General features: G+C 46.0%; 1 protein-coding gene across 4 annotated transcripts in view; it reads left to right on the top strand.

Annotated features, from left to right (window-relative positions):
- Positions 1 to 23,235, top strand: part of SYN1 (synapsin I) — a 294,399-nt gene that overhangs the window by 99,523 nt on the left and 171,641 nt on the right. For all 4 annotated transcript variants that reach the window (XM_077475536.1, XM_077475543.1, XM_077475561.1 and 1 more), the window contains exon 4: positions 19,800 to 19,956. In XM_077475536.1, coding sequence (XP_077331662.1) covers positions 19,800 to 19,956 — 157 coding nt within the window. The remainder of the gene's footprint in view (positions 1 to 19,799; positions 19,957 to 23,235) is intronic.

The raw sequence follows: 23,235 nt of genomic DNA on the forward strand, positions 1-23,235 counted from the left end.
CACACACAGCTTCCTGCCTGTCCCTATTTAAACTGACAAAACACAGGCTCCTGCAACAATAACTTGAATAGCACTCAAAACTATATCCTGTACTAATTTACCATACCAGTCCTGAAAAGGACTTTTGTGTACCTAATAGTAACAGCTAATGATTAAACTGACTGTCCCTGCTGCACACAGCGTCCTGTCCCTCTCTCAGCCCTGACAAAAGACAATCTGCAGCAACAATGACTTGAATAGTAGTGCCTCAAACCTATATCCTGAACTACACCTATACCATACCAGTCCTTAAAAGAACTTTTGTGGACCTAATAGCTAGCGATTTGGGTCACTGCAGTCTCTCCCTGCTCCACACAGCAACCTCTCCCCATAGTGACAGAAGAAAGAATGTAAAATGGCCGCCGGATCGGGTCTATTTATAAGTTAGAGGGAATGTCCAAGTGTCCCTGTGCTGTAATGTCTCAATTGGCTGTCCTGTACCCCATGATGGATGTGTCATCATAGGTCAAAGTTCTTTTACACAGTAAACACGTAAGTGCGCTGGGCGAACAGCGGCAATAGTCCGCCGAACGGGCGGACCGCGAACAGCCGAAATTCGCCGCGAAACGACCGCCGGGCGAACAGTTTGGCCATCCCTAATTGTGAGATATCTCCCTAAGCCCCATTGGACAAATGGTAGGAGACTATAATGGTTATAGGGTGAAAGGAAAGGCTCACGACGCCCAGGGCATAGCCCACATTTACCAAAATCATCAGCCCAGAAGGCCTTAGGATTACATTAGGACCTGAGAGAAAGAGTAAGATGGTATATTTAACGATGTAAAGTGATCTGTCATTAGTATACACCATCATTATGTATAATGAACCTAGAAATGAGTTTACTATGGTTGACCTTTTTTTAAGAAAAATCATGTGATAACAATTAATGTAGGATAGGGAGTCAGGGTGAACAATACTACCTGACCAAAAAACATTTTGAAGTGGACAAATATGTCCAGAACTCATAAGGGGAGCCCAATCTACACTAGTGATAGATATCATGATCAGGTGCGCAAAAAATTAATGCAAACTGAAACATAGGCTGGGAACCCCAGATGAGTAGGGGGACAAACTAACTGAGACGGAACAGACCAGCCTCAGCGAAGATTCTGTATTTCAAAAAAGGTATAGATGTACATTGCGTCAAAAAATTGAAAAATTGAAAAGTGAGGAGGTAAATAACCTCATATAAACAGGAGATATAAAAAAATAACAACAAGTAACCCCAGGGAGGGGTGCAACAGATGTTGGCTTTGAGCTGCTAAATTACCTTGCATCTTTGTAACAATATAACACACTACTATATATTTTTCTTTTTTTTCTTCTTTGTTTCCCCTGTCCCCCCCACCTTTTAAGTCAGGTAGAGAAAGTAGAATACTCTAAAAATAATTTTGTTAGAGATTATTCCTTTTCCTAGATGCATTCAGGGAGGGAGAAGTGTAAGGCAACCGAAGAAGAGAGACAGCTTAACCAAGCCCCCAAATTTCTAAAGGATTGTCGCCATCTTCTTTGGTCTCGACGTGTTGCAGGGGTAGCCCAGATTGGTGAGGCATGAGGAGTAGAAGGTCTAGCGTCTGCAGCTGCGTCCAGAAGCCACAACTTTACCAGGAGTTCTTTTCCTTCTGAGACATTAACAACGGTGTAGGTGGTGCCATTATGGGGCACTGTAAGTTTAAAGGGAAAACCCCATCTATATGTTATGTGCACCGACTGTAGAATCAAGGTTATTTCCTTCATTTTACGTCTTCTTTCATTCATTATCATTATGAGCCATGGATAGCTCATCGTGTTTAGTTTCAAGAACATCTGTACGCCCACCGAAGGAGGCTATCTCTTGTGTAAGTGTGCTTGTTGTTTTTTGGAGCTCAGATTGGATTTTGTCTGCGAGTCTTTCATAAATCTTAGTTAGGCTGGCATCTAAGTCGGCTTTTGTAATCTGCGCAGAGTGTTCACTATTGTTTTGAGTGGAGGCAATCTCTTGAAGGTTGGTACCCGCTGAGACAGCAGAACGCTCGGCCTTTGAGGTGCCAGCTCCTTTTTGAGCCATTTTCTTCTGCTCCTTGTTGCGCAGAGGATATAAGGTTAAAGAGTGTTGTTGTGAATGGCGACGGGGCGCCTTCTTGCCCGATGGCATGCACTGCGTATTATCTGCAGGGGAGGTAATTAAAGCGATAGTGAAACCTCTTGCAGAGAGTGTAGAATCTTTGCTGAACTGGTGGGGTAGTCAGATTGTGTAGCTGATCTGCATCTCGTCCAGTATGCGCCCCCCTTTGGCTGGAGTTGAGTTTAGTTCATATTAGTGGGTCATATTTAGAATGATAGGTAGTCACGTATTATGGCTGGGACAAAGGATGAGATAGCCAAGTGGTGACAGCTGACCCAGATAGATATCCCACTGACAACTGTTGCACAAGTGGGGAGGGAGGACCGACCATCAAGCTGGGGCACTGTTCAGACCCGATGAGGGGACACCAATAGGTGGGCAGGCGCTGGAAGATCCTCCAGGGGGATTGTCCAAAAAAATAAAATAAAATAAATAAATGTGTGGCTCCAAATAGTGAGTGTGAGCTTAACTGGTGGTGGTATGGCCGCAGGCCCAACTGTGGGATATGAGGCCCATGCACTGCTATGGCCAGAGAGCATCCAATAAGTGCTAGTAAATATCCCTTGAGCAATGGGCTCACAGTATTGAAGGGAATGCCAGTACGGTGCAGGCCTGGGGTATTGAGCCAGGGGGTTCAAGCTGAGTGTGTCAGATTCTGGGGGGGCTTAGATTACTGGAGCAATGACCCGCAGTATACACCGCTGTAAGGAGGCAGTAGATGGGAGGCCGGGCCAGTGTGTATAAACCTGATAGAAGGCCGGACCAGCCGCGGAGCGCTCTCCCGGGCAGCAGCCTCAGGAAACACCGGGGATCTTCAGGCCTAACTAGGCCGTACCAGGCAGGAGCCGGCCGCGGCCTCCCCGAGTGATGCAGAAGCCCCGAAACAGCCCCCGGAGTGTCAAACACCGCTGTAAGGGGGCAATAAATGGGTGACCAGGCCGGTGTAAAAAGAAAGTCCAAGGCACCGATGGTAGGCCAGACCGGCCGCGGAACACACTTTCGGGTAGCAGCTGCAGGAAACGCCGGGGATTCTCAGGCCCTGCTAGGCCGCACCAGGCCGGGACCGGCCGCGGCCTCCCCGGGTGTCGCAGAAGCCCAGAACAGCCCCCGGAATGTCCCAGACAGGAGGGAGGGGATGGATGGATGTCCCTTACCTCTCCAAGCAGCAAGGATCTTGTTTCTCCGGGAGGCCTTAGGGACGTAAGATGGCGGCGGCCGAGAGTGTCTAGCGGTGGTGAATCTCGGGCGTCCGTGGTCCGTTTTTCGCCACAATAACAATCCAGGACACTGCAGCGGGCTGATCTGATCCGACTGGAGTAGCTTTAGTGACCAGAATTAAAGGGCTGATGTGTGGATGGCACTAGATTGCTCCGTGGGTGTCTGGAGCTCACAGCAAAAGCGTCCGCCGCCATTCACGTCAGGACACGCTCCGCACTTGTCCAGGGCATCCATAAGTTTGACACAATAACTGAGAATAAGAACCTGATTTTAGCTCAAACCTCCTCATATACAATTAATTACAAAAATTGGTTCAACTCACTGTGTCAACTAGAGAAATACTTTATTTTGGTCAAGTAATGAAAATATTAGCAAAATAAAAATTGGCACCACATCCAAGAAATCACTCATGCTATTAAAAACCAATTGTCCACCTCACATGGATACACATATATGTTTGTGACCCCAATGTATCACTGAGCTTAATATACCCTGACCCCCTGGCTAGGATTGCCAGTGGATGGGGATATATAATATGCAGGGTTTAATATTGTGTTTAGGCTGAACTTCAGGCAAATAGCTAAATACATTGTGAAATTAAATATGTATGAGCTGTTTTAGTATGTTTGCCACCTCATCCCTTTAAACCTGAACACATATGAATTACACAGGTTCTGTGGCTGATTACCACAAGGTGGTAATTAAACTCACTTTGGTGCCTTATCTGCATTTAATTAGCCTCAGAATCTGTGTAATTCATATGTGTTCAGGTTTAAAGGGATGAGGTGGCAACTCTATGTTTTAGGTGCCAAATGATTTGCAATTATGTTTACCCAGTCCTGAGAATTATGCCGTTTTTTTCAGACCGCATGTCGGTCAGGGTGCTCTTTTTTTTTCCAACGGTATGGAGGAACAGCATGCCACTGCCTTATTGTGTAATTTCCAGTGTTTGCATGATGACACCATTTAATGTGTGAGATTACACCCGCTCATGGCCTGCCTGTTCCATCAGCCCCCACACCAGAAGGATACCATCCTTTTTCCTGCCAGTGACACCTGTCCCGGCACTGACTATGAAGCTATTTCAAGGAATAGCATAGAACACTGATCTTCCTCCACCAGTTTTTCAACACATGTAGCACCTTGACTCTTCAACTTGATAACATAAAGGGAAACTTTGCTGTATAATTTGCAATGCCTTGCACATTGGTGGTCGGGCCCAGTCCGTCCTGCTCCACAAGACTCTAACTGAGGGTTCCTGCTGCTAGAACAGTAGACATGCAGACACCAACCCACCACTCTATCAGAACCTCACCGGCCACCACTGTCTCTTCTTCCAAACCGGTTGCTTCTCCTTCTTTTATTTTGCTCTCTCTCCCTCTCTCTATATTACTCAGAAAGTTTATGTATCAGCAGACACATAGTTCCCTGTCCCCATACACCAGGGGTCTCCAAACTTTCTAAGCAAAGGGCTAGTTTACTGTTCTTCTGTGGCCAGTGGGAGTAGTGTGAGTAGAAAATGCCTCAGACTTGGTGGTCAGCAGGAGTAAAATAATTACATAACGTCTTTGAGCAGCAGGAGATATTGGTATCAGTGGAAGAATAATCTCTATTGTTGGTATCAGTGGGAGGAATAGTGCCCCATCATTGGCATTAGTGGAAGGAAAAGTGTCTCATCATTGGTATTAGTGGGAAGAATTAATTCCAATAGAATCCTATGGAACTCCTTACCCCAATCTGTCCGATTATCTCCTACTCCATTAGCTTTTAGACGATCCTTGAAAACCTTGCTCTTCAGAAAAGCCTATCCTACCCACACCTAACAACTGTATTTTAATTTTCTCCATCTGATCATCCCCCACATCTATTACCTTTTGTCCCATTTGACCCTCCCTTCTAGATTGTAAGCTCTAACAAGCAGGGCCCTCTGATCCCTCCTGTAATGAATTGTATTGTAACTGTACTGTCTGCCACCATGTTGTAAAGCTCTGCACAAACTGTTGGCGCTATATAAATCCTGAATAATAATAATTACACAGGTTTTGTGGCTAATTAAGGTGGTAATTCAATTCAGTGCCTTATCTGCATTAAATTAACCTCAGAACCTGTGTAATTAATATGTTTTCAGGTTTACCTAGGAATAATGCCCCATCTATGGTGTCAGTGGAAGGAAGTGTCCTGTCTATTGTGTCAGTGGAAAAAATAGTGTCCCATCTGTGGTGTAATTGGAAAAAAATAGTGTCCCATCTATGGTGTAATTGGAAAAAATAGTGTCCCATCTATGGTGTAATTGGAAAAAATAGTGTCCCATCTATGGTGTCAGTTGAAGGAATAGTGTCCCATCTATGGTGTCAATGGAAGATTTGATGCCCCATCTATGATATCAGTGGGGTGAATAGTGCTCTATCTTTGGTGTCAGTGGAAGGAATAGTGTCCCATCTGTGGTGTCAGTGAGATGAAGTGCTCTGTCTTTGGTGACAGTGGCAGGAATAGTGCCTCTTTGTTGGTGTCAGTGTGAGGAGTAGTGTCTTATGTCAGTGGGAGGAATAATGCCCTAGGGCCCCGATAAAGATAAGCAAAGGGCCACATCTGGCCTGTGGGTCACAGCTTAGAGACCACTGCCATACACTGTAGGATTTCACTCATTAGTTATTTTCAACAATTGAACCAGATGATTTATTTAACCAGCAACTCAGTTTACTGAGTAAAGGTGTGGCAATACAGTTTCTTCCATACAGTTCCATTCAATATTTGCAGGACAGTGAAACAATCATTGGGTACATAGTTTTCCCTTTTAGCAGAAACTTTAGCGCTAAGCTGTGGTGTCCTTACCCAATATAGGTAAAGTAGTTCACTAACAGTCCCGATTCAGGGTCCTGCCAAGGGTTGACCCCCTTGACTGTAGCACTACAACTCTCTGTGTTTTTCCCCCTCCTTTCCCTGACCAATCTCTGAAAAAGAACCCAGGGGGCCCATCCTCTTACACCTAAATACCCCATCCATGGGAACCTTAACAGGCTGAACAGCAGACACACCACAGCAAGGTAACCCCAAAATACCAGCAACAAATTACAATACTTGCAAAATGAATGCAATTAGTACCTGTCCACAAGCACAGCCAGATCAGTGACCAGATTTATCTCTACTCTGGTTAAATAATACAGCTTGGCCACTTCCCTTCTCCCAGCTTGTGATAGGACCATGAAGACACAGTAAGCTGATGAGCTCCTTCCCTTTGATCATTCTGTTCTCTCCTCTTGTCAGAATCTTCTGTGTCCATTTATGTTCATGCAACATACTGTACCTGGATTGAGTGTTAGTGCTCCCCCCCCCCCCCCCCAGTCTGAGTTCTACATTTGCACGTGAGTACCAAAAGTCGATGCCAAGACATTTACTGTAGCTGGATTTAGAAATACATTTAATGATTTTTTTTAGTCAATACACAACTACATTTATAAAAAAATTAAAGGAACACTTTGAAAGCACATCAGATTTCAATGGATAAAAATATCATGCTGGACATCTATACTGATATGGAGTAATGTGTTAGGAATTAAAGGTTGCCACATCGTTTGATGGAAATGAAAATCATCAACCTGCAGAGGGCTGAATTCACACACACCAACAAAAATTAAAGTGAAAAAATTATGCAGCAGGCTAGTCCATTTTGTTGAATTTCCATTGTAGCAACTCAAAATGGTACTCAGTTTGTATGGCCCCCACTTGCTTACATGCATGCCTAACAACGTAGGGCATGTTCCTAATACAACTACTGATGGTGTTCTGGTGTTGGGCATGCTCCTAATGAGACAACTGATGGTGTTCTGGTGTAGGGCATGCTCCTAATGAGACGACTGATGGTGTTCTGGTGTTTCCTGCCAGATCTGGACCAGGGCATCACTGAGCTCCTGAACAGACTAAGGTGCAACCTGGTGGCATCAGATGGACTGAAAAATAATGTCTCAGAGGTGTTCTATTGGATTTAGGTCAGGCAAGCGTGGGGTCCATTCAATGGTATCAATTCCTTCATCCTCCAGGAACTGGCTGCTCAATCTTGCCACATGAGGCCAGGCATTGTCGTGCACCAGGAGGAACCCAGGACCCACTGCACCAGTGTAGGGTCTGACAATGGGTCCAAGGATTTCATCCTGATACCTAATGGCAGTCTGGGTGCCATTGTCTGTAGAGGTCTGTGCGTCCCTCCATATGCCTCCCCTGACCATCACTGACCCGCCACCAAACTGATCATGCTGAATGATGTTACAGACAGCATATTGTTCTCCATGGCTTCTCCAGACCCTTTCATGTCTGTCGCATGTGCTCAGGGTGAACCTGCTCTCACATGGTGTGAGGTGGCTGACCTGCCAATTCTGGTGTTCAGCCTAGGTTCACACTGACAGTAAGAATCAAATTGTGCTAGTTCAGTGGAACTTGCACGATTTCATTCCCGCATGTCAGTCCTGACTTCGGGGGCGATTTCAGAGACATCGGTTCCTGCACAGATGTCTATGGAAATAGCACCCCGAAGTCGCCAAAAATAGTACAGAAACTACTTTTGGGAATCGGTGCGGCGCCGCAAATGCAGCGTCGCACTGATTCGGACGGTGCCATTGCCGCCGATTTGGCATGCAATTTGACATGTCCAATCGCATGCCAAATCTCTTCAATGTAAACCAGGTCTTAATGACAAATACCAAATGAGCTCCACAGTGTCGGGCAGTGAGCACAGGGCCCACTAGAGGATGTCGGGCCCTCAAGCCACCCTCATGAACTCTGCTTCTGATTGTTTGGTCAGAGACATTCACACAAGTGGCCTGCTGGAGCTCATTTTGTAGGGTTCTGGCAGTGCTCATCATGTTCTTCCTTGCAAAAATGAGCAGATATCAGTCCTGCTGATGGGTTAAGGACCTTCTAAAGCCCTGTCCAGCTCTCCTAGAGTAACTGCCTGTCTCCTGGAATCTCTTCCATGCTCTTGAGACTGTGCTTGGAGACACACTAAAACTTCTGGCAATGGCACGTATTGGGGTGCCATGCTGGAACAGTTGAACTGCCTGCAGGGCTGGTGCTACTACTAGGCAGCCACCTAGGGCGCACTACTGCTTAGGGTGCCCAGCCACTGGTGTTCCTACGCTCTTCTCTCTGCAGCAAGCAGCTAAGTCTCAGCATCAGAAGGCAGCCGTTGCTCTGTTTGCACATAGGGGGTTGATTTACTAAAACTGGAGCGTGCAGCTCTGCATAGAAACCAATCAGCTTCCAGGTTTTATTGTTACAGCTTATTTGAACAAGCTGATTGGCTACCATGCACAGCTGCACCAGATTTTGCACTCTCCAGTTTTGGTAAATCAACCCCATGGTCTCAGAGGCGCAGGACTGTGTCTGTGTCCTGACTCCTGAAAAGAACGGAAGCAAGCAAACAGTCATTGATGGGTGCTGGTAGGTTGCATCGATGGGCGCTGGTGAGGCTGCATTTGATGGGCGCTGGTGAGGCTGCATTTGATGGGCGCTGGTGAGGCTGCATTGATTGGCACTTCATTAAAAAGGTGGGGCATACATGGACAGGGCAAATGAGGTGGAGTCAGAGATCGAACCAAGGGGGCGTGCAGCAAAATGAGGTTTCATCTAGGATGTCAAAAATCTTGTACCAGCCCTGACTGCCTATGCAACCTCTATAGGGTCCAGGTATCACCTCATGCTACCAGTAGTGACACTGACCCTAGCCAAATGCAAAACTAGTGAAAAAGAGTCAGAAAAGATGAGTAGGGAAAACAAAATGTCAGTGTCCTCCACCTGTAAAACCAATTTCTGTTTTGAAGGTCATCTCATTGTTGCCCATCTAGTGCACCTGTTAATAATTTCATTAACACCAAAACCGCTGAAACTGATTAACAACCCCCCTCTGCTACTTAACTGACCAGATCAATATCCCAGGAGTTTGACTCGATGCTATACTCTGATTAAAAATTGTTCCTTTTGCGCATTTTAAATACTGTAGATGCAGCAAGATGTTCTTACGCCTACAAATTGTGTGGGGAATGAGCGTGATTTGAAGCTACTCGCAGGAATCTGCCCATATGTCTCTTTGTATTACGAACCCAGCCTTCAACCTTCCATTCACAATAAAAACAGAGCTGCATCTTCACTATATATATATATATATATATTGTATACGGACTATAGCATACCGCCCAACATTTTGAGATGGGAATGAGGGACGCCTACTAACAAACGTATGTATTCATAGGACACTCCCCCTGCCATACCCCACAGAATTAACAAAAAAAGTTAACCACTTCCATACCGGACCTATTCTGGCACTTATCTCCTTCATGTAAAAATCATCATTTTTTTGCTAGGAAATGACTCAGAACCCCCAAACATCATATTTTTTTTAGCAGACACCCTAGGGAATAAAATGGCAGTCATTGCAACTTTTTATCTCGCACGTTATTTGCGCAATCTTTTTTCAAACACCTTTTTTTGGGAAAAAAAAACATTTTTATGAATTAAAAATATAACAAAACAGTAAAGTTAGCCCAAATTTGTGTATAATGTGAAAGATGATGTTACGCCGAGCAAATAGATACCTAACATGTCACGCTTTAAAATTGCGCACACTCATGGAATGGCGCCAAACTTCAGTACTTAAAAATCTCCATAGGTGATGCTTTCAATTTTTTTACGGATTACATATTTAGCGTTACAGAGGAGGTCTAGTGCTAGAATTGTTGCACACGCTCTAATGCACGCGGCGATACCTCACATGTGTAGTTTGAACGGTGTTTACATATGTGGGCAGGACTTACATGCGTGTTCGCTTCTGAGCGCGAGCTACCAGGGACATGGGCGTTTAAAAAAATGTTTTTTTTTTTTTTTTTACTTAATTTTTTTTTTTTACACTTTTTCTTTTACACTTTTATTCCTATTGCAAGGAATGTAAACATCCCTCGTAATAGGAATCTATGTGACAAGTCCTCTTTATGGAGCAATATGGGGTCAGTAAGACTCTGTATCTCTCCTCCAATCTGGAAAGCATGAGATAGAGAAAACAATTCACCGATCTCATGCTGACAGCCACGATTGCGGCTTTGTTTACTTCAGGGAACCTGGGCATGACGTCATAACTTCGCGCCCCAGGCCTCCGATGGTCATAGATAGATAGAGATCATCTCTATCTAAATCTCTATTGTCGTTATCCGGCGCCAGAAGATCCTTTCTCTGGGCCCCTGGTGGCACAGGAGAGCCTGGAGAAGCACCGGATGGCGGCGGGAGGGGTGGGTGATGTCCCCTCCCGTTGCCTGTAAGAATGATCAAGCGGCAGATTTGCCACTATGATTGTTTCTTATTGTGCACAGAATCGCTGGCTGCAAATAATGATGTCAAATGATGATAATGATGGCTGCAAAGAATGATACAAAAGAATGGTATCCCTTCACAAAGTGAAGGACATCATATGACGTACTGTGGTAGGGGAAGTGGTTGGTTATTCCTTTTTATTGGCTTTTAAAATGTACATATGCAGCAACTTAGAAACTGGATGAAAGGTTTAGTACTGGGAAACACTTTTTGAAAGATAAAAAGTGCATTTTGTATACAACTATATAGATCAGACCAAAATGAGGGACAAATGAGGAAAGAGGGACCGAGGGACCGAGGGACATTGCTCCAAATCAGGGACAGTCCCTCGAAATCAAGAACAGTTGGGAGCTATGCTATAGTAGTTTGTTTATTATAAATGAAAGGTGCACATGTACCTTTTAGAACATTGTCATTTTCAGGATGGACAGATATTATAGCCGTGTAAGGCTGGATTCACACCTATGCAGTTTTAGTGTATTTTGCTGATTTGCACTACAGAACGTGTTCCATAGGAAACCATGTTAGATGGACTGTAGTGCAAATCTGCAAAATGCAAAAAGCACAAAAATGCATTGGTGTGAATCCAGCCCAAGACATATTCATTTTCTAGGACAGATCACAGCCAGGCATGTCCCTTGGAATAAACTCAGCCGTATATTTTCAGCCTGAACCCAGCATGCACTATTGCTTTCCAGGTTTAGCTAGCAAGTGCCATGTATACATATTATTATCATAATATTCACATATTTATATGATAAAAACACATTTGAATGAAGGAATGCCAACATAATTTGGCTCTGCATGTTGCTGAATTATGTTGAATGCTCTAATAATTGCTCCTATGTATGTCAGTGTAGATGCTTTATTGTGTTGGTGGCTCACTGTGCCTCCCTGTGGAGAATTTATAGTACTACAATAATGTAACTGCTCATTTATGTCTCCATGGTGGTGCAGGGCATTGAATAAGTTTAATGAGCAAATTGCTCTAATAATATATAATGTGTGTGCCTGGACTGTATGACCCTTAGCTTGCCAAAGATTTCAAAACAAGCTCAGCCTCATTTAAACCTTTGCATTGCTATTAGACGTCAAACAGATTCAAACCTGCCATGCAAAACGGCTGGAAAAAATAAAAATGTCAATGCAATTGGTTTTGTAGATACTAGGCAATACTATACTGCTGGAATCAGTATTATACACACAAATAAAGATTTGGGCCTTTTTTTAACCACTTCAGCCCCGGAAGGATTTACCCCCTTAATGACCAGGCCATTTTTTTGCAATATGGCACTGGGTCGTTTTAACTGACATTTGCGCAATCATGCGACATTGTACCCAAACAAAATTGATGTCCTTTTTTTTCCCCACAAACAGAGCTTTTTTTGGTATTATTTGGTCATCTCTGCAGTTTTTATTTTTTGCGTTATAAACAAAACAAAAGCTACAATTTTGAAAAAAATAAATAATAAAAAAATATAAAATATTTTTTATAATAAATATCCAAAGAAAACATTTTAAAAAACAAACTTCTCCATCAGTTTAGGCTGATATGTATTCTTCTACATATTCTTGGTAAAAAAAAAAAAAATCCCAATAAGCGTATATTGATTGGTTTGCGCAAAAGTTATAGCATCTTTATTTTTAGCGTGACTACGATGTTGTGGCGGACAGATCCAACACTTTTGACACATTTTTGGGACCATTGGCATTCGTACAGTGATCGGTGCTATAAAAATGCACTGATCTGAACGGATGCTCCATGCAGGTCTATGGAGCGACAGATGTCAGCGGTGACCATGTCTGCTGACATCCGATCCGCTGAATCCAGATGGATAGAAATCCTATCATCCGATCCGCCAGACGGATGGAAAATAATGGACAGAAGGCCTGTTTTCATCCGATTCCCTCATAGAGGAGATCAGAGCTTTGACAGGTCTGTCCCTGCACAGTGAGCACAGACAGACCTGTCATCCGCTGACTTAGTGGGGATCAATGGAGTGATCCCTGCTGAGTAGGCGGAGTCTGTCAAACCAGATATGTGAGTGTGAAAGGGGCCTTCATGTTTCTAACTGTGGGGGAGGAGACATATCGCTGTTCGCAAGTACTGTACTGCAAACAGCAGATCTGTCTCTACTCCCCTGTCAGAACAAGGATTTGTATGTTTACACACACAAATCCCCATTCTGGCTCTCGTGCCCGTGATCGCGGGTGGCTGGTGGCGATCACGCCCGCTGGCCATGAGTATTGGGTCCTCCCTCTTAAAGGAGCCACCGTACATATAAAGAGATTTGCGCAGGAGAGCCAACCTGCCACCCGAAATGTACAGGAGCTGGTCGGCAAGAAGTAGAACTATGGGCAAAAAAATTTCCCATGTTGGATAGAGCAAGGGAGGGTTTTATTGCCTGACAGTTTTTTTTCTCCCATCTGTGTCCCATTGTGGAGATTTCCATTCACTTCCTGTCCCAAAGCCAAATCAGGAAGTGAAAAGAAATCCCCGGAAAGGGAATTCCATGGGGACCACAGGTCACCAGAACTAGTGTCCCCATTGAAAGATTTCCCTTCTATTACTTTTCTGGGAATAATCCAAAATATGGGATTTCTGTTACTTTCAATGATAATGGTAAACAATACAAATAGAGAGGATGAATCTCCTTAATTACTTCGCGTCCGCGCTATAGCCAAAAGATCCAGGGACGGCCTCCCTTTAACTTCCCCTCTGCGTGCCGCCGCGGGCGCGCATCGGGGAAGTTCTGTGCTGGCCGTGTCCCCCGGACACAGCCAGTCACAGATCGCTGTAAACGGGCAATCACAGCGGCCGTTTACAGCGTGATCGGCGTGCCCAATAAAAGATTATCTCATATGTAAACATATGAGATCATCTCTCATCGCCGGCTTTCTCTCCTCACACAGACAGCGTGTGAAGAGGGAGAGATGAACCGCTGTAGAGCTGCAGCGGTTAGTGTAAAAAATTAAATAAAAACAAAAAATGAAAATAAAGTGCCCACCTGTCCCCACTGCCATCTGCCCCCACTGCCATCTGCCCCCAGTGCCACCTGTCCCCAGTGCCACCTGTCATCAGTGCCACATAGTGCCACGTACCATCAGTGCCACATCAGTGCCACGTGCCATCAGTGCCACATAGTGCCATCTGTCATCAGTGCCATATCAGTGTCACGTGTCATCAGTGCCACATATTAGTGCCACCTGTCAGTGTCACGTGCCATCTGTTATCATTGGACTGATTGATAGCAGCAGGAGCTATTGGCTCCATCTCCTGTCAATCAAAAGCAGTGACATGGGAGCGGGGGCTGTCAATGGAGGCAGTGGTGGGACTAGGGAGCGAGCACGCACAGGTGGTGCCCCCAGGGAAAGCGTCTTTCCCTGGGGGCACCTGCCAAAGAGAAAGGGCCTAGAGTGCCAGCGGGGTGACCCTGGAAGAAGAGGATCGGGGCTGCAGGTAAGTATAGGCATGTTTGTTATTTTAATTTGAAAAAAAAAAAACTTGAGGGTTACCAGGGTCATAGACAACAATACAAATCTGACATGTGTTCTAATCCCTCTCCATTAAAAAAAAAAAAAAAAAAAAAAAAGTTAGCCCTAAATTATGCTTTATCTGAAGATAACTGAGATTCTGATACTAGGGGGAAGACAGCTGCCTCTCTGTTTAGTAATCCTATCTTATTTAATGTAGTAATCCTATTGAAGGATACCACAGACCTATCTATAAACTGGCAAAACTCTTACTGCCTGGCAGGGGGCCGTCTCCGGCTGTCAACTGCTTGCTGAAAGGTGGAGCCAGCTATCAATCAGGCAGTGGATGGATCCTGACCATATTGTTGGGATCCTTCCCAAGCCTGGCACAGCTCTGCCCTGTCCGTTAATATTGGCCAATAGCCCACTATAGATTGACTGTGAGTGACAGAAGTGCAAAAGTAAATGTACTCCCGTGACCCACAAGAGAAGTATGGCTAATAAGACGTTAGGAGGATAAAGTACTTCTGTGACATCTGTGCTGCAGCAGACTCCCTTCATGATACTTTGATGTGGCTCAATTCAAGTGGGCTTTTGCTAGTGCATTGTTGTTGTTATTTTTTAGTTGTCTATTTAATTGAGGTCTTGGGCATAGGTGTGCACCCCAAAGCTCGAACACACATGGACAGTGAATGAACGGGATAGTGCTCTGTGCTGAGCAGCTTCCTGTTCATTCACAAACTGAAGCATAGTAAACACAGTTTACTATGCTTCAGTTTTAAATGAACACAGTGAATCCATTTAGAAAAGGAAGGGCCGGTAAACCACATATTTCTCTTATATTCACCGACTGACACAGCTTCTCTCTTTAGACCATCGGGTTGTTATGCCACCTTCGGGAGAGGACTAGGCATTACATGTTAACATGTGATAATAAAACTAGAACTTTCTCTCCCTTGGGTAACAACCCCTCAACCCCTCCCTTCCCCCCTCCCTGTGGGGCATGCTGCTTGTGGCTGACTAGCGGTGTGTGTGTCATGTGCAGGGGCTCTCCGGGGGGCTCTCACCTGTGCGAGGGCTGCGCTGGCCGGCTGTGCCCAGAGTCCTGTTTTTCATGTCCCTGGGGGTGCCTTTGAGGCTGTGCCTGTGATCTTTGCAGCGCTGATCACCGCCATTTTTTAGCTCTGTCCCTCATGGTTTCAGTGTCAGCGGCCATCTTAGGTATGGGCAAGGGAAAATATGCTCTCCTGTGTTTAGGCGGCCATTTTCCCTGTGATTTGTCCTTTAACTGGATGCCGGCAGCCATTTTCTAGAAGCCTGAGCACGTTTTTCAGCTTTCTCTAGTGGCAGCATATGTTTTCCCAGTGTTTTATATCCTTATGCTGGATGCTGGGCGGCCATTTGCAGCAGCTTCAACTGACACAAAGTGGATTCCTCTGCACCTGGGAACCAACAGAGACCACAGGCACTACTTGCTGGATAGCGCAGAACCCTTCAGGGTGGTGAGTCCTGTGGGAAAGAGCTTCTCAGCCAGCAGCAGTAAGGAGGCTGGGACCATCACTGTCCTAAGTCCCCTTCAGGTGGCAGACAGGGTAGGGTCAGCATTGCTTCAGAAACTGGTGTTTCTTCCCCCGAAATCCAGGCAATTGCAACCGGTTCGCCTGCGGAATGTGCAGTGCCCTTGGACGCCTTGTCAGCGGTCCTCAATTAGTTCATTGCCAAGATGAAGACAGTGAGTGGGTGCAAGGGGCTAAAAAGTGGCCCCTGCCCCCCCCCTCTTCTGGGGAGATCTCTGACGCAGACTCTGGCCATGCTGAGGCTGGTGACCCCTGCTCTGTCGTTTCAGATGACATTGACCAGGACCGTTCGGACAGTGAGGATGAGTCCCCGTCCGGGTCCGTGCGCGACAAAGTGCTTGTTGGAGCACTTATCATAGCTGTGCGTGATACCCTGAAGATTCAGGAGCCAGCAGATCCCTCTGCTGATGTAGCGGTCCCTTTTAGGTCCCGTAAGCCAGCCATTCACCTAAGATGTTCCCGTATCTGACTTATTTTGACAAGTTCATTTACAAGGAATGGGGTGGACCGCAACTGACCTTTTTCGGTCCCCAAATACATGGCGGTGCGTTGCCCCTTTGAGGAGAGCCTTCTCAAAAAGTCGGCTCCTCGGGTCGTGAACCCCCCAGGATCCAGGTTAAACAAAATAACCATGATCCCGGTAGAGGGGACACTTGCATTTAAGGATCACATGGACAGGAAGGCTGAGGCAGTGGCTCATTCCTTGTTTACGGTGGTGGAGTCAACCATGCGACCAGTACTGGCATCCGCACTTGTGTCGCAGACACTAACTGAGTGGGCAAAACTGTTGCACTGTGAATTGGGAGAAGAGCAGGCTTCTCCTGTCTGCGTGGAACTAGCATACCAACTACGGCCCTGGATGCCCTCCCCCCGTTATCCAGGGCTTCATTGTCAGCAGTGGTGCTGAGGCGCCTGATTTGGTTGAAATGCTGGTCTGCTGACCAGGCATCCAAAAAAGCCCTGACGGATCTTCCCTTCCTTGGCGACCGGTTTTTTGGAGCATCTTTGGATGACTTTTTTAAGAATGCCACAGGTGCTAAGAGTACTCTACTCCCACAGGCCAGGAAGGCTACGGAGCCGCGCCGTAGGCAAGGGCCCTCTTTTTCCACTCACAATCGGCTGTTTTGTCCGCCCGGAGCTTCGGCTAAACGTCCCCAGCCCGACAGGACGACCACGGAAGGACAGAAACGTCCCTGGAACCGCAAGCCTAACAAGCCTGAGAACAAAAGTGCTACCACATGAAGGTTTGCCCCCACCCATGACTCGGGTGTCGCCTTCGGGAGTTTTCAGCCCGGTTGTCCTCTTGACTGTCCGACCAATGGGTCTGCGATCTGATACTGCTACAAGGTAGAGTTCCTCTCTTGGCCGCAAAACAGATTCTTGCCCTCCAGCATACCCATTCTCCCGGCTCTCCGGGAGGCCCTCTTGGGGGCAGTAAGGGACCTGCTGAATCGCGGGGTGATTGTACCTGTTCCAGAATCGGAACGTTTCCAGGGGTTCTACTCAAACCTGTTTGTAGTTCCCAAGAAGGAAGGGGTACGTCCAATCTTGGATCTAAAAGCCCTCAATCACTTTGTGAAAGTGCAGAGGTTCAAAATGGAATCAGTTTGCTCAGTAGTCGCTGCACTCCATCAAAGGGACTCCCTGGCATCCTTAGGGGACTCCCTGGCGTCTTTGGACATCCAGAATGCCTACCTGTATATACCCATATGCCTCCGGCATCAAAAGTTTCTGCAATTGCAGTTGGGGAAGCCCACTACCAGTTTGTGGCTCTCCTTTTTGGTTTGATATCAGTCCCCCAAGTCTTTACCAGGTATTGGCTCCTGTGCTGGCGTTGCTACGGCAACGCGGGATCGCGATCGTGGGTTACCTAGACGATCTCCTCCTGAGAGCTTCTTCCACCTCAGAGTTAGAAGAGGATGTGGTGATCACCATGCAGACCCTGCAAGAATTTGGGTGGCTGTTGAACCTAAAAAAGTTGGTGATAGTACAGACTCAGCGTTTGGAGTACCTAGGTTTGCTGCTGGACTCCAGGGAAGCGAGAGTTTTTCTCCCTTCAGAAAAGCTGCAGACTCTCAGAGCCGCGGTAAAACTGCTGATGAACCGCAAGTGGTCATCGCTGCACTTCTGCATGTGAGTCCTGGAAGGTTTTGGAACTGGCGGCCTTGTCCTGCAAGGCGCTCTGGTTATCCACAAGGTGGTGTTGCGTCCGCAACCGTCTTTTCTGCCAAAGGTAGTCAGCATTCCACATCAAGGAGGACATTGTGTTACCATCTCTGTGTCCTAAGCCAACACATCCTAAGGAGGTGGCCCTTCATGCTCTGGACGTGGTTTGGGCTCTGAGGGTGTATTTGTCTGCCATGGCTCCCTTCTGGAAGTCAGACTCACTGTTTATTTCGGTGGCTGGTCCAAAGAAAGGCATGGCGGCCACCATTTCCAGGTGGATCAGACAGATTGTAGTACAAGCCTATGCCTTGAAGGGGCAGGTGCCCCCCTTTCCGGCCACGGCCCACTCCACGAGGGCAATCGGAACGTCTTGGACCTTCCGACATCAAGCGTCTGTCGGTCAAGTGTGTAAAGCGGCGACCTGGTCATCTGTCCACACGTTTACAAAGTTGTAGATGTCAGTGCATCGAGTGATGCCTGTTTTGGCCGCATAATTTTGCAGGCGGCTGCAGTTTTTTGTGCGGTTTGAGGGTAGTGCTTCTCCGTTGAGGAGCACCCTGTTTTTTTGTGGTGGTTATTCCACACACTGTAGTTTTTTTTGTGGGTAAAGTTTGTACTAGCTCCCACATGCCATGGTGGATGAAGTTTTATGCTGTTTTCCCACCCCTCGTTTTGGCACTGCTTGGGGACATCCCAATGGTCTAAAGAGAGAAGCTGTGTCAGTCGGTGAATATAAGAGAAAATAGGATTTTTTGTACTCACCTCAAAATCCTTTTCTCTGTAATTCACCGACTGACACAGCACCCGCCCCTCATATTGTTGTTTACGTTATACTGCTTGCTGACGTACTGAGGCTGCAGTAGCATGCTGAGGGGTTGTTACCTAAGGGACCGCCCCTTGGGCGGAACTAGAAAGTTCTAGTTTTATTATCACATGTTAACATGTAATGCCTAGTCCTCTCCTGAAGGTGGCGTAACAACCCAATGGTCTAAAGAGAAGCTGTGTCAGTCGGTGAATTACAGAGAAAAGGATTTTACGGTGAGTACAAAAAATCCTATTTTACCAGCCCTTTCCCCCACTCTACATTCTGAAACATCCCCCCCCCCCCCCCTGAGGATAGGAGGGGGGAGAGGAGAGGGGAAGCCAGCAGCACTGTGGGGGGGGGGGAGGGGCGCAACATGGGGGGAAGCCCAGGCAATAGGTGAAATTTGCACCTCATGCAGTGATTAGGGTGTGCAGAAATCTATTCATCACCAGAGAAGCACATTGAAAATACTTATTGTACACTTATGTTATCTTAATGGTGGTATTCTGATCCATTAACTTCAGTATGTTTTGGGTCGCAGCATAGGCTTCAGGAAATTCACTCTGAGTGACCCTGTGAGGTCATGTCTGCATTCAGGCTAGGTTCACATTATTGCAAATTGGATCTTCGCATCCAATTCGCAATAGCAGGAGATTGTGACCGGCTCTCTATGGAGCCGGTTCACATAACTCTGCAGCTCCAGTGCTAATTTTCACAGGAGCCCTGTATGTCTTTCGGTTGATTTCAGGCCCAAATTTAGCCCAAAATTTGGGCTGAAATCGGACCTGAAACGGTAAACCAGGACCCACAGGACCCCTGCTGTGAGCCGTATCGACGCTCGGTGTGAACGGAGCCTAACAGTACTTAGATTAAGATAAATTGGATAGATAGTCTGACAGTTGCAGTATTCGCTGGATAGCATTATTAGCTCATTAATTAGTTTTATTATTGCTTGAAATTGCCGTTTAAAAAAGAACACTGTGAATTCTGCTTGCAATTTAATTTCACAGGGCCAAATTTACAGAATTATTACACAGGACTAATCTGGTTTCTGTCCCCACAGATCACTGAAACCAGACTTTGTCCTGATTCGTCAGCATGCCTTCAGCATGGCTCGCAATGGAGATTTCCGCAGCATGGTGATTGGGCTACAGTATGCAGGAGTGCCTAGCGTCAATTCTCTACATTCCGTGTACAACTTCTGTGACAAGCCCTGGGTGGTAAGTGTCGACAACAGATTACTATAGCAAAATAATGTATTTATTAGCAGCCAAAACAAATGTTTTAGTTATGCACGGTTGCCTGAAACATACACAAGACATTTTATATGTTTTGTGACTTTCAATTGTGTGATATCCCCATGATGATTCCCAGGATCAACCAACAGATATAACCAGGACTTTTTTTCTCAGAAAATAGGTCCAGGAACTACCCCTTTTCTCCACCCCTACCCATCTCCGAGCACCGTTCCTTGGTTCCATCCCCTACACACCTCCCAGTACTGCCCCTTTAGACAATACAGAACCAAGTATCAATTTGTGGTGCTAAGTAATCCATAAGCAATTTGGTAATTATAACAAGAAAATCTGTAAAATAGAACCCCTGCAGCCAGTAACAATAGAGCCCCCACCAGCAACAATAGACCACCCCAACAAAAAAATCCCCCACAGCAACAATAGACTCCCAGCAGCAACAGCAGATCTCCACACAGCCAATATCAATAGATTCTCCGGCAGCCAGCAACAATAGACCCCTCCCTCAACAGTAGATCTCTCCCTGCAACAACTGACCTCCCAACAATATAAGACCCACCCCCAGCAACAGTAGATCTTCCACCAGCAACAATAGACTTACTCAGAAACAATAGACCCCCAGGCAAAAATAGATACCCTCCAGCTAGAATAGATCCCCTAGCAGTGAGCATCAATAGCCCCTGCAGCACACACTAGCAACACTTCAGTGTCAGTGGTGAAGGTGCTGGAACTGCGTTCCCCCACGTTCCCGCTGAAAAAAAGCCCTGGATATAACAAAAAACCCACCATGATAATAAGGCAGCTGCCATCGATGAATGATTTTTGAAGGGTTTGTTCTGGGGCTGTTATTCTCCTCCTCTGTTTACTGCTTAGTGAGTCATTGACCAGGATAATGCATGAGCATATCAGGTGTCCTCTTCTTTCTGTGCAGAATCTGTAATTATGTGCGTTATCATTCATTAAGGGATACATAGTGAAGTATTTCCGAGACATTGGATTATGCTGCTGCCTTCAGAAGATTGGACACTGGCAAACAAAGCTTAGAAACAGTGTAGCATAACCCCACCCACTCCCAGCATGCTCGTTTTTTGCGAGTGTCCTAGGAGAATGGACGTTGTCTCTCCTCAGAGAAAAGCAAACCTATTTATTTGACTTTTAATACTTTTATCAAGATCATTTTCTTCTTATATCAAACTTCTACAATAACGGCCGAGCTAGAAGGGCTATTTTTTGCAGGCTTCAGGATTGGCTGATCCTCAGCGTAGCAACGGACTTCACTGTGCGAAAGCAGCGGGGCAGGCCTGTAATGTGACATGCAAGCACTGGGCTATGCTGGGGGGCTCTCTTTGTAACATGTGAGTTAGCCACAGAGTGCTTTACAGGTCAAGGGCCACAGTGCACCATTGTGGGAAACCCCTTGCTTGCATACTTTAGTGATTGATCATCAGCGCAAGGGTAGCAGTTCTGTGGGTCATGTCAGCCTATGATCCACTAGCAGCTCCTAGGTGGCTTGCAAAGTACCTACTAAGGGACCTGGATTCAATAGCCCAGACCACTGTCCTTTATTTGAGTCCCAACACTCCTTGGAGTCCCCTTTAACTCCTTCAGAAGTGCTTCCCTCCTCTGTCTTGTCCAGAGAGGAATTCTCAACAACTTTGTCTGAGTTTATGGGGAAAATTTCAGCCTTGTTAACTGGCTTTGAATGAAGGCATGCAAACGTGATCTCATGCCCTCTGCTCTGGGTCCCAGTGGCTGCAGCAACTTTTGCAGAGTCAGCTGAGGATTATGAGGAGAGTATCCTATCCCTATTAGATGACTTGGAACATGAGGAGGCTCCTTATTGAAATGGTCCATACACATTTAGACCTGAAGCCTCAGTTGTCTCTAAAGTTATCCACCTGGTTCTCTTAAAAATCGTCAGCCTGTTAAAACCTTCTTAGTTCGCTCACTTATGCAGCCTGTTTTGTATAGCGATTGGCCCAATCCAGACAAGTGTTTACTTCTCTCAAATGCTTTGTCCATGAAAATCATAATAAGGAGGGGTTCCTTACAAGTAGGTCCTCCTTGTAGTGGATATAGGTTATTTTCTGTCTTACCAAAACTCTATTCCTGTGGAACATATCCTGGTTTTTAAAGATCCTGTGGTAAAAGGTCAAAAGCCCTATTGTCCCTCTTGGGTCCTGCACTGCAACCTGGCATTGAGGCCATGTCCATCTTCTAGACCTTGGGTATCTGGTCCAAGGATATCTCTACGGATCCTGATTCTATCATTATGGATACTGCAGTTCTCCAACAACTGGAGCTCATGCGTGTGGCCTTACACTACTATGTGGACAAGCTGTTTGATATTGTATGCCTAACTTCCAGAATGGATCTTTTATTGGTGCGCATGTGGAGGCCCCTTTCGTTTTAAATGCTAGTTCAGGAAGTATCAGTGCTTATGCTGTATGGCCTTCAATGGGGGACACCAACCTCCACTTATCAGTGGTAGCCTTTGCATCCACCTGGTTCCGGGACATTTTAGATGCTTGGGTCCAAAACACGGTATCCAGGTACTTCAAGCAAGAATTTTAAACACTTCATGTTATGAAACTTTCCAGCATCCCCAAAAAAACAAGCAGACCTCCAAGATGCTCTGATACAGCTTCTTTGTCAGGGGGAGCCAGAAAAGTAGAAATTACAGGGTTTCTTCACCAACCTGTTGTCTGTTCTCAAAGCAAAATGATTTCATTGGGTACAAAAATTCCACAGTTCCAAGTTACAAGGTCAGCCATTTCTCCCTTCCAACCAGTAGACCTGCCCTCTAGGGACATCATGGATGCCTTCTTGCATTTCCCTATCTTTCCAACTCCTCAAAGATATGTGTTTGAAGGTGGGCACACCACATTATCAGTTCATTGCCCTTTCTTTTGATCTGTCTACTGTACACAAGATGTAGGTAGGCCTCTTCGCTTCCACAATCAACAACAAGCTCAGCAAGTTTGTTTCCGGGTACAGGGATCCTCAGATTATGGCAGTGGGTGTTTTAGTGACTCAGTTGGATTAGTTCAACTTAATCTATGCCTTTGCGTCTCTAAAACTCCTTCCAACTCTGCTCTGGAGGATCAAGAGGGTGGGCAATCTGGTGATTTCTATTGCACCAAACTGGCCCAGGAGAATGTGATACTCTGACCTTGTAAGACTCCTGACAGGCTGTCCATACCCATTACTTTTCTTCTGGTTCTTCTGTTCCAAGGACCAATTTGC

This window comes from Lithobates pipiens, unplaced genomic scaffold, assembly GCF_037356315.1.
Source record: "Lithobates pipiens isolate NorthernLeopardFrog02 unplaced genomic scaffold, aLitPip1_a1.2 Scaffold_1, whole genome shotgun sequence".
Lineage (NCBI taxonomy): Eukaryota > Metazoa > Chordata > Amphibia > Anura > Ranidae > Lithobates > Lithobates pipiens.